This window comes from Varanus komodoensis, unplaced genomic scaffold (assembly GCF_004798865.1).
Source record: "Varanus komodoensis strain SLA01 unplaced genomic scaffold, ASM479886v1 scaffold16, whole genome shotgun sequence".
Classification (NCBI taxonomy): domain Eukaryota; kingdom Metazoa; phylum Chordata; class Lepidosauria; order Squamata; family Varanidae; genus Varanus; species Varanus komodoensis.
Genome location: NW_025335468.1, coordinates 22872867 through 22885466, shown reverse-complemented (window position 1 = coordinate 22885466; position 12600 = coordinate 22872867). Strand labels below are relative to the sequence as shown.

General features: G+C 41.2%; 1 protein-coding gene across 2 annotated transcripts in view; it reads left to right on the top strand.

Annotated features, from left to right (window-relative positions):
* The first annotated feature begins 520 nt into the window (after window positions 1-520).
* Window positions 521-12600, top strand: part of METTL15 (methyltransferase like 15) — a 105568-nt gene continuing 93488 nt past the window's right edge. The window contains exons 1-2 of one of the 2 annotated variants that reach the window (XM_044425837.1): window positions 521-575; window positions 5380-5709. In XM_044425837.1, the coding sequence (XP_044281772.1) occupies window positions 5446-5709 (264 nt within the window). In that variant the 5' untranslated portion in view covers window positions 521-575; window positions 5380-5445. Of the gene's footprint in view, window positions 576-643; window positions 751-5379; window positions 5710-12600 lie in introns of those variants that run through there. The other variant, XM_044425836.1, reaches the window with a different exon arrangement.

Sequence of the window (12600 nt, the reverse complement as noted above, 5' to 3'; positions counted from 1 at the left end):
CTTTTAATGCTTCAGCATTATTGATGCCCCTTGAAACAGATACCACTTGCTCTGTGGGCTCTGTCTCTTAGTGGTGAACAGCAAAGATGGGATAGCTCCATTAAGTAGAAGAATGAAAGGTGTGCGGACTTGTATAGATAATGGAAAAAGGAGACCCCCTGCTCCGTCCCAAAAATAAAAAATCCTGTCAGTATTACTGGGAAGTTTGTGTAGCGCGGTGCTACACATACTTTGTTCACTGATGCTTATACCTACCCAAATACATATGCGGAACTGCAGCTTATGACCCAAGTCTGTTGAAACCAAGGCAAGCGCGCTGTCTCTTTTTCGGCATAGATTCAGCACTTACCAGAGGGGCATTGAAGAAGGGTTAATAGGGAACAGTGCGTCATAACGTGTGGGTCTATTTCACCCAGACCCATCCCTCCTCGCATTACTGCTATCCTTAGGGAAAAGGGACCTGAGCGGAACTAGAAGCGGTGGCGCCTGGTTGCAGGGGGGAAGCCTATTGGCGGCGCTCCTGGCGCTGCGGGCGGCAACGCGGGACTTGCGCGGCAGCGGCCTTCTCGAGCGCTGTGAGTACCGCCTCAGACCGAGTGTCCCCAACGCCGGGACAGGGGTGGTCAAGTGAGCAGTTGGGGAGGGGAGGGCTCGTGCTGTTCTCCGGATACTCAAACTTCCAGGCCCTCAATAAATCGGCTTCTCTTGTGCTCCCGCCCACGAGGAATCCTGGTTGCTAAGGAAATGGAGGTGATGGTCAGGTATTCCCCACCCTCCTCTTCGCCTCGTCCTCCAGTGTAAATGTTGGGCATTGCTTCTGTACGATTACGCTAAAGGGCTGCTTTTGGGAGACCTTGTATGCGCAAATGCAAAATTAAAAGTCACTTTAAAAATCATAGGAGACGTAGGCGGACATACAGTTGTGTCCAAAAGGTCCTTAAGCCGAAAACAATGAACTCCCCCTCCCTCAACCTCTTCCGTTTGTGTTGTCTTTTATTAATTGCATGATAGGTTTCGGGTGTGACAGTGCTGCGCAGTGTACTCAGCTGTGGGTGAGATGAAGCCGATTTGGCAATCATTTTCGAGGCTAATGAATATAAATCAGATTTAACTTAGACGTAGAAGACAGTTGACACAACCATGAATAAACCATCCCAGCCCTGCACAAAATGACCTAACTTGTAAGTTATTGATAGCATGGCTAGGTGAATAGTTGCTTCTGTCATAGCTACTGCAGTCGTTCAGTTCCTGTTGCTGCTTGTACACTTTTCTCCCTGCCCCCACAACATCTGCTTTGTCCTTGTAGTGTTTTTCCTTAGGTATCCTTTTAGTAACTTTTGTAAAAGAGAGCCTTTTTGGCTAATTAATTAAATAATAAACTTCCTTCCTGATAACAAGTGAATAACTCCACCATCTTTCCAAATATTCTTGGAGCCTCTCTTCACTTGGCCTGCCTTTGTTGACTTTGTTGGATTTGGAATTGCATTAAAATTGCATTCCTGGAGAGAGGGAGGTCTACTGGAAGAGTGCATGAGGATCCATACAACCTATAGGAAAGAATGCTGTGAGGTATGATGGGATGCTTTGTTGCTGGGATGATGTTTATCGGAGTTGTGGGAAGAAATTATTATTTGTGCTTAGTGGACACTGAATGCAGACAGCCTATCTGTTTTCTCCATGCTTGAAACGTGAAGATTTGAAGGGGAGGGAAAACCTGGAAGAATGTCACAAAGCCTAGAGGTGACTACATTGGAAGATGAACATTTTGGTCCCTCAGTACATCTTACTTCTACAGAAGACATGGGGCAACTGGAGGAGCCTTGGATGTCTCACTTGTGGTTCCATAGCTTTCCTGTGGTTCCTGGCCTGTTTTGCTCCACTGTTTCTTGGAGCAATAATTCCAACAGAGTCTTTCTTTACTGCAATAATTACAAAAGGCACTGAATATTACTGCTTTTTAAAGCATTGCTTGCCTTTTTCCCCTTTGATGCATCATAGGCTATTTTATTGGTAAACAGTTCAGTGTATTTAAGCCTGTTTTAATTATTAATATTATGCCTTTAAAATATTTATCTGTCAATAAAATAACATAAAATCACAAAAAATAGAACACAGCTAGAAGTATACCAGTGTAATATATGAGCCAGGACAAATATTACTAATAAAAATTCTTATGGAACAAGTGTGGAGCTGCCACAGAGAAGTCCCTGCCCTTGATACCTACCAATATGAATTTTGCTAATGATAGATCAGGAAGCAGGGCTACAGCTCTAACAGCTCACTTAGGTTCATAAGGAAGCAAGTGGTTCCTCAGATAACTCAGTACTAAGCTGTTTAGGAGTTTGAAACTGAACAGCAACATTTATATTAAACCTGAAAGCAAAGTACCATCAGCTGTGATTTGTGTACTATATGTTGACTGTTGTGCTTCTAAAAACATTCTGGTACTTGTGTTTGAAACAAGTTGTAGTTACTGACCTTACTGTAAGGCTGTCAAGTGTAAAGAGCATTATATAGATGTAACAATGCATGGGTGAATGATGGTAAGTTTGCCTTCTTCAGACAGGGTTGTACCTGATGAACCAATTGATGTTGGTAAAAGGTAGTCTCTCAGATGGCATACTTGCAATTCCCTGAAGAATCAGTTTGATCTAAAACCGATGTATATGTCCATCCAGATCTACAGAGTCCCAGCTGTGACAGCACCTTATATTTGTCTGAATTAAGTTTCAATTTGTTTGCTCTCATCAACATCAAAACTTTCTGCAGGCACTGATGCTGAGTGTCTCTTTCCTTTAAGAAATTAGTTTATAGAAGTGAGAGAGAGTGGAGTTCAAACATTTTGATGACACCTCCCAGCAGTTTTCTGTAGAACCTACAGGGCACGGGGGACAAGAAAGAATGCTGAGGCACACAGTGTGGTGAAGACTATGCAGTGCAATAGTATCATCGTGTGGAAAAGTCCTTCCAGAAAGGACTGGAACCATCAGAGCACCATGCTTTGAAATCCCACTGTAGTGAGATGACTTAGAGAATATAAAGTTGAATAGAGATCCAGAAGGAAAAAAGGGCCACACTCCCCCTTTCTCTGCAGGATGTTCATACTGACAGAAGTCCACTGGCACAATGGAACTTACTGTCTTGCAGTCCTCTGTGCTGCACTAGTGGATTTTCTAGCCTGGGAAGGGAGAAAGGATCTCCCTTTCAGATCTTCTGATAGAAGCAGAAGAGTCTACAGTGTCTCCATCCATGGAGTCTACAGTGGAGTGCATATAAACCAATGCATTTGTAAAAGGCATGGCAAACTCATTACCATGGATTTTTTTATTTTTATTTTTTTATTTTTATTATTTTATTAAAACATTTTTATGCCGCCCCATTCACCGAAGCCTCGGGGTGGCTTACAACAATAAATTAAAACATCATAAATAACATTTTAAAATATATACATTAAAATAAAATACAAATATACAATATAAAATAAGCCGCCCTGGCCCGATAAAATTCAATAATATTAACATTTAAAATGCTGCTTAAATAAAAAGGTCTTCGCCTGGCGCCGAAAAACAAATAACGACGGTGCCAGGCGGGCCTCTCTGGGGAGCGCATTCCATAACTTAGGCACCACCGCTGAGAAAGCCCTCCTCCGAGTAACCACCCTCCTAACTTCTTTCACGGAGGGCTCCCGGGGAAGGGCCTCTCCCGCCGATCTCGGGGCGGCTGGGCATATATGGATGTAAGCGCTCCTTCAGGTTTGTCAGGAGATTCCGATTTTCTGGATATGAATGCAGTAAACCTCTTAACTGCTTGAAAAAATCTGCTTGCTAACACCATGTGGATGTTATAGTGGTGGCAAAATGTGTGCAGTGAATCATAGTTGAGTGGTAAACTACATGCCTTGCATGTAGAAGGTACCAGGATCAATCCTCAGCATCTCTAGATAGGACCGCAAAAATTCCAACCTGAAACCTTGGAAAGCTGGTGCCAGTCCGTGTTGACAATACTGGGTTAGATGGACCAGTGGTCTTGACTCAGCTTTTTGTGAGGCTGCTTCCTATGTTACCGAACCACAGAGAAGCCCCAATATGGGATCCACCCTGTATTTGTTTGGTTTTATCATACTGTCTCCTTGTCTGTGCTCTCTAGCTGGTTATCCCCATGTTTAATTCTCATTCCAAAGAGAGACAAGAAGGTTGGCAGGATCACCAACAGTATCTATAGAAAAATTCTTCATAGGTGCCAGGACACCATCCTTAAAGAAATCACTAGACTTAAGTGCTCTAAGTATCAGTTGGATTGTGACCAAAACAATTTTTTGTTTTAATTATTCCTTTCTATTTGATATTTTCTATTTAGGAGAAATTATTTGAATTAATTGTGTCCTAGTCTGGCTTTTTCAAAAAGGACCTCTGTTCATGCAAGTTGTCTGATTGCTCTTGATTTGCACTGTCCCATGGCAGCTCCTTGCCCCACATCCTAGGCTTTTCTTTAGGGTCTTAGAAGTGGATTTGGGGGGAGGAAGGCTCAGGTAATTCCTTTTGAATAGGTCCTTGTGTTTGTGCTTCATTGGCTGCAACCCAAGGATTTCAGAAGAGGTTTGAAATGAAAAAAGTACAATTTATGGTTGAAAAATTGTATCTCTTTTCAAGAACAGTCATGTATAATAGGAATGATGTGTATGGGAAACAAGGATGTAAACAGTTAAAAGGCAATTATTTTACAGTTTTAAGTCAGTGCAGAACCTCTGGCCCATGGGCCTTGCTTGGTTCTCCAAGTAGCCTTCTGTGCCTCTGAGGTTCCACAGATGGTTAAGACTGCTTTCTCCTTATTGCTGTGATTTGGTGATTTCTTGCCTTATGGCTATAAAGTTTAGTCTAATGGAGACATTAGAAATTGTAGAATGCAATAATGTTTTTAATGACATATGTCACATAGCATCATACAATATTTACAATGTAATCCCATATGTGTTTATGCACTGAATTGAAGAGTACATATTCCCAGATAAGTTAGGACTGTAGCTTGGTGGTACTAAAATATTTTTATTGTAAAACAATTGCTGTTGGTTTCATTATAGGTCTCCTTTCTTCTTATTATTTTGCATTTATATATTGCCCCTTGTCTTCTTGTGAAGAACCCAAAGCAGCTTACATAGCTCCATTTTATCCTCACAACAACCCTGGGTGATAGGTTAAGCTGAGAGTGAGTGACTGGGCCAAAGTCACCCAGTGAGTTTGATGGATGAACAGGGACTAGAGCTCAGATCTCTCAGGTTTCCAGTCCAACAGTTAAAACACTACATTACATGGGCTCTTCTGGTATTCTACATATCAATTTGAACATGCTACATTTGACTTGTGGTACATTTTTCTTTTACAGGTTGGCTTATTTGTTGTTGTTTTTTAAAGACTTGCACCCTGTCCTTCAATCAAGCTTATCTACAACATGTATCAACTTTCATATTCATGTAAGATCTGCAAAAAAAATGTTTTTCACAATGTAATTAGATCCAGTGCAAATTGCTTAGATACATGGGTCAGAAAAATCCACTCTTCATTAGTAAACAAAGGTGGAGCTGGAGAAAAATCATTGCATTCGTATGATGATGAAAATGTAAACTACAAAATAGACGATGAAGATGGTCAAGAATTGCACATACCTGTTATGCTGACAGAAGTTACTGATTTTTTAGCACCTCGGAAGGGACAGGTAAGCTTGAATTTCTTTTCAAAACAGGTAATATGTTTCTTAGAAGTTATTTGTTAGAGTTCTAAGGTAATAAATCATAGGCAACTAATGTTTTTTAACATCTGTTGAGGTTCTTATTGTACTGGACTGATTTGTGATATTAAAGTCTTATGTTTGCATTAATAATGCTGCATATATTGGTTCATTTTTATAAGGAACAGATTAAATGGAAAACAACCTTGAGCTTAATTTTGAGTGAAGCCTGGGATGTGATGTGATATGTAAGTGAAAGCAGCTCCAGAAAATTCAGTATGGTCAAAGTATCAAACATTGCTAAAAGTCCAGCATGATTAACAGGGAAGCTTTTTTAACCTAGGGTGAGGAAAGAGATCATGCAGTTGGCTTTTAAAGCATCTCCTGCTGTGTCCAAGTTGGAAACTGGCTTGAAATTGATAAAGGATGAAATGTTTTGTTACCCAGGAATGTATGGAGATGTTCAGTTACTGCATGTCCTGAAAAAGAAGAATAGGAATGGTCCTACACTATCCAGTCCCTTTGAAGTATTTGATTATTTTAAAGTAGGCAGATCACTGCCTCTTAGTACTGGGAAAATCCTACCCTCTTCCTGGGATGTGCTAATTATCTGAATCAGCTGCCCATCAATTTCTTCTTTGCTGTCTTTCACTGGCCGGAAAGTGCAACCATCCTAATTTCCTATGGTGCATCTCATAGCACTTGTCCACTTCCTTGAAGAAGAACATATCAAGTTGGTTGAAGCAACTGCAACCATCAATTGATTCTGAAACCCCCAGTGTGATTTGGCACTAACAGTGGCTTCTGAGAAACTCAGAAAACCACAATGATTTGTTACTGAGAACAACAAATAGTTCCATCTTCTAGTAGGCACATCTTGGGTTATTATAACCCCCATGCCAGATGGAAGGCCTCAGCTGGACTCAATTTCACTGATGCAATATTGGTGAAGAAGAAAGATGACACGGCGGCCAGAGCTGAATAGGTTCCTTGGTATACCTTGAAACTGAAGGAAAGGAAGCAAGCCAGATGTCAGCTGTTACACAATTGCAGACAGGCTTGTGTTGACTCTAACAAAGCATGGTTATTAAACCTGTTATCAAGCCTGCTCTACAAGTAAAGGTGGCAAAAAATAAGTTCTTTTCCACACACTTTGCATCTTCACATTGTTGTTTGACAGCGTGCTTTTGGGTGATAAAGAGATTGTTTTCATCACTTTGAAGGTAAAATTGCAAGTATCCAGCATGACTTGGACTGCAGTATTAGTGCAGTCCCATTAACCTCTCTACTGGAAGGGATTCTGTGGTTGAAGCAAGAAGATGCAGACAAATTGTTTGGATGATTTCAGTCAATGACTTGTATGCTTGACTCTTGCCCTTCTTGGCTTATTACATCTAATAAGGTGGGAAATGGCCAGTTGGTACAGAAGGCTATAACTTCTTGAGAGAGTGAGCAGTACCAGTCTCTTTGAACAGTTATCAAGTTGCTCTTGAAGAAAGCAACCTAGACCTAGAATCAGAAGGCCTGTACAATCTGATTGGTAACATCTATTTCTTGAGCAAAGTACGCAACCATATGGCTTCAGATCAACCTGCATTCCCTCCTGGATTAAGTAAATTTTCAGGTACCTAGGTACCAGGAACAACTTTTATCAGTTGAGGTTGATATACCACAGGAGTCCTCAAACTTTTTCAATAGGGGGCCAGTTGAAAGGCTGCGGTAACCATTGCGGGCTGTTGAGATGCCAGCGGGCGCGCGTGCGTGGCAGCATCGGGCGCACGTGGCAGTGGCTCGCTCGCTCGCTCAGGGATCTCCCAGTGAGTCCAAAACCATCTCCGAGCAAGCCACCACCTCCCCGTCTGTGCTACGGGGCAGCGGCGGCTTGCTCACTCGGAGACCAAAATTATGTAGAAATAAGAACTTTAAGTAGGGATATGGAACACTGGATGTCAAAGGTGTAAAAAAGGTTATAGAAGAATGATGGGGTCTACAATGAACTTGATATTGTAGGTGCTATATATTTGGCTAACAGAAAGTTTGCATGTAAACTTTCTTTTTTGTGGGCATTCAGACAGCAAGCCTGGCCATGTATGTACGAAAAAGTAATGTATCTTCCTCAATAAGTTACCTTGTAAAATCTTGAATTGTTATTGCATGATAATGTATTAGAGCAAGTTCCATGGATTTCAGTGAGATTATGATGAATCATAACTATATTGCTTGTTTATTGTTGCAATGATAAACCATCCTATTTGTGTCTACTTAGAAGTAAGTCTCAAACTAAAAACCAGATATGCAATGCACCAGAGTCCTAAACTGGTTATAGGCCAAGATAAACAGATGAGACTATGAAGCTTGTTTGGAGACCTATAAGATTAGTGGGCACATAGATTAGTGGGCACATATAGGTTTGTAGCCTAAGTCTCACAATATGTGCAGATTTCATGGTGAAAGCATCTGTAGAAATACTTAGAAACACAAACACACACACACTTGAATAACATGGGATTTGAGCATCTTGTTTCTTGGGATGGATGAAATTTCCGTTTACTTCTTGGTTCAGTGTTACTGTATACCACCACAATCTTATGTGTGCCTATGCAGAAGTAAAATTCAGTGGAGTTCAATGGAATGTATTCCAAGGTAAGTGTGAAAAGGATTTCAGGCTAAGCTGCAAAAACTTCTCTTTACAAATAGTTAATTGTTAACAAAGCAAATTGTGGGATTCCAACTGGCAAAAGATCACCAGCATTTTAATTACATCTATCCTTTAAACACAAATAATGTCATTATTTTAAAAATGAAGTAGTATTATTTCCTTCAATTTCTTTTCATTGTCTGGTATTTATAGCATTCAGGAATGTTGCTTTCATTCTTTGAAATTTAAACTTAAAGGGATACTTAAATGTCTGTGGTCAAAAGTCACCGATTATGGTCAGGTCAGAATTGTTGCACTTTAAAGTATCTTATGGCCACTTTGCGGTATGGTTTCAGGATGACCGTTAGCTGAGAGACTGCTAGTTTGCAACTTTGAATGTTACTTCATAACCACAAATGGCTGCTGCTTTTGCACTCTAGGTAAATGATAGTATCTTTATTACCCACTTGTAGATTTTTCTTACGCCTTTTTCCAATATGGTCCTACTGCTGTGACAATGTAATAGGAAAGCTGATGCTACTTTTCCATTGCCATTTAATCATGCTACCTTAGGAATGGTTATAGTGATTTCCAAATGGAAGGGAGTGTATGTGGATAGAGTTGCGCCACCAGCCATTATGTTGAGCAAAATGTTGCATTATTGATATTATTTGGCCAGAGTTGAGATCTTAGGTGAATGGTCATCATTCTTGCCAGTTATAGTTGCTTGCAGCAGTTCTTGCCCTTTGACTAGGATATGAACACGTCAGTAGAACAAAGGTTTTACTAAATGTAAAATGATTCTTTTATATCAGAGAGAGGTGGAGCTTGCAAGTTTCATCCATTTCTTCACCCCATCTAGTCTAGTTTAGTACAGTGTTCCCTAGGTAGAGAAGCGGCTTTATGTACATTGGCCCTGAATAATCACAGAACAGCATTTGGGCCGGAGGTTGATAAAGGTTGCATTGTCTAAGAAAATGAGGGGAGGGAGGATTCCTGACTGGTTCAGATGATGGGAGATATCTAATACAAAGATTATCCTATCCTCATTCTTCTTGCTTCTTACCTGTGAGAAAACTGTCACTTAGTGATAAGGGATGGTTTTCCAGGCAAACTGTTAAGTATCTTTCCATTGCTTTTGAACACTTTTTCTTGAATTCCTTTTGTGCGGTATTCTCCTAAGTGCATTGTATAAATGAGTCACTTCCTTTTTAGTACATTTTCTTTTCAATGAAATGCCTGTTGCAATAAATCTGCAGAAACTTATTTTCTGTAAAACTTGTTGTATTAGCTAACTATCATTTTAAAGTATTTTTGGGTATTTCAGTTCATGAAAGGTTTTGCACTGATATGTCCATAAATGTTATAAATTACGCAAAAGGTCACAGAACATGACCTTTAATACTCCATGTCTAGATTAGTGCCTCTTCGTCACTTTCAGTCATCTGGAAGGTCCTATTGCTAAATTTTTGCAGGACATTTATTTTTATTTTTTGCTGTGATAACAGAAAGTAATGGGAGAAGTAAATAAGTGTAGGAGGGCTGCAAAATAATTGATGAAGTGTAGGCGTGCTGAGACTGAAAAAGGGCTGGCAACATTGGTCTTACAATTGTACAGCCTGTACAATGAGATGCTTATATTGAAGACTCTTGACCATTATTTATTTCTCCCCCAGTGTTGCTGTTAACAGAATGACTCGTTTCTCTGGGAGGAAACTACATGTGGTCCTTAGTCACATGTAGTTTCTTCTTGACATTTTGTTTGCATTTACAAAATGCTGCTGGGGCAGCTGCAGTCTTCCACAAAAGACCAAAAGGGGTGGGGAAAGTTTCTTAGATCTTTCCCCTAATGGCATCCATTTTGGTGAAAATTACTTCCACTCCCAAAGCTGTTCCTACTGCACAGGAGAAAAAAATACAGGTAGCAATCTCTCCCCACCCCTTTCAGGAGAAGAAATGGAACTAGGGATCTTTGGCAGCTTCTTTCTCCAGATCTTGTATTGCAGGCAAGCAGAAAAGCCTCACATCTGGTCATTTGCTTTCGTATATACTTCCCTTTGCTTTCTCCCAACTGGGTAATAAGTTCTAACTTTCTGAAAGCACCAGTCATCTGTGAAGCAAAACCGAAGACTGGAAGGAGCAGCAAATGCAGTGGCAGACACATTATCTTCTACTGTGTTCCGTATCTCCTGGACTGTGATGAAACTCCAAAATTTGGATACCATTGCTGCAGTACATAGACTGTATTCCAGATGTGCTTCTAATTGAACTAGAGAGTGTGTATGAATACTATACACTGCAAGAACTTTTGGGAGTTCCAGAATGAATTATCAGTTGACATATCTTTATCTTATTTATTCTCCAATTAGTTTATACAAGTCTTCATTTGTGTATCAGTCAGTGTAAAAATGGTAAAAGATCTAGCTTGGTGCACATGAATTTTGAGGGGCTGTACTAGATTCACATTGTTACACCATTTTGCAATATAGTGGAAGCCTTCAATGTGTACCTGTAACTTTATTTCAGCAGACAAAAGCTTGTTTTTTGTTACAGTTTTGTTAATAGTTCCCACCGGCTCTCTCCCCATGTTTGTTTCTACTGAAGGAGAGCTTGCAGTTGTTAGAAGAAAAGAACAGTATGGTACTTAGTTTGACTGCTGAGAGCCATGCAGTGTATGCACCAGATCTCATTTTCCTTTGGTACCAAGTTAGTTTGCTGCTATCACTATGTATCACATAACAAATGATAGTATTTCTGGAGCCTATTTAAGGCACTACATTATAATAAAAAAGATTCAGTACTTTTGGGTGACTCAGCTTGTAAACGACACTGTGTACATTTTCCTTCTGTGTTATAGCATTATTCTTTTTGCTTCTTTAGCAAAACTAGTCACATGAAAGTAATCTATGACCTTTGAATGAGACACTGGTCCCAGAAGTAGTGATAGAAATAAGCAGTTATATACTCTTCCTTGTATTGGCTAACTTTATAAATATTTTAATACTAGTTTGCACACAGTGATTTAGATTTTTAGTTTTCTGTTGCACCAAATAGTATTGGGGCATTAAACTTATGTCATGATGGTAGATGACATGGCTATCTCTTAAGTAAAATGATGCTAGAATTAAAGCAGTTGGAAAGTACACCTGAGTTCATGATAGCTATGTTTTTATAGCTAGACAGATTTTCCAGTATTGGTGTGATCATGGTGCAAGTAAAGTCATTTGTTGTTAGGTGTTTCTTATTCCTTTATATTCTTTCTCTTGTATTGGTTAAGATTGAGATTCGTGAGTCATTCTTTCAAATCCTGGAATAGGCTTAAAATGCATGAAAAACCTGATGAGTTAGAGATGGAGCTGCAAAGTGTGGAACTGCATTAATTCAGTGGTACTTAACGTGGTTTATGCAAGTGAGGGTAGTGATTTCTGTCAGTTCCCCCTCTTTCTGCTCTAGGAGATTGAAGACTCTAGAACAACCTGTGAGATGGTGTTTGTGGCTTCAGCGTGAAAATCACCACTTTGCCTGCTTTCTTTGATGCATTGTGTTTTGCTCTTCCTGTAGAAAAGAGCCCTTTTGGTAACAGAAGGTCTGGTTTGGACCCTGCCAGAGTATGCTGATAATTCTGATATATTCTTGTTTGGCTTGTACTTTTCTGGTCCTTGATTACCGTATTTTTCGCTCTATAAGACACACTTTTTTCCCCCTCAAAAGTAAGGGGAAATGTCTGTGCATCTTACAGAGTGAATGTGTGTGTGCCTGACGCCCGGGACACTGCCAGCCGCCTGTACCACGTGACACCACCTGGCCGGCACGTGCTCGGCGCATCCTGTGCCGCTCAGGGGGAGGCGTGCGGAGGAGGAGGAGCCGCGGCCTTTAACCCGCCGGCTGCATGGAGAGCACGGAGAGACGGACTGCTCACCCCCACCGCCCAGGAAGACCTGCTGCTGCCACTGCGCCGCCTGGAAGACCATCGCCGGCATGCTGCTGGCCGCCTGCACCACATGGCACCAACTGGCCAGCACGCACTCAGCGTGCCCTGCTCCACCCCACCCCTCCGGCGCAGGTGAGAGCTGTGCCGCTCAGGGGGAGAGGTGTGGAGGAGGAGGAGCAGCAGGCTTTAACCCGACGGCCGCACAGAGAGACAGACTGCTCACCCCCACCGCCTGGGAAGACCTGCTGCTGCAGCGCCCGGAAGACCACCGCCGGCACGCTGCCGGCCCCACGTGGCACCACCTGGCCGG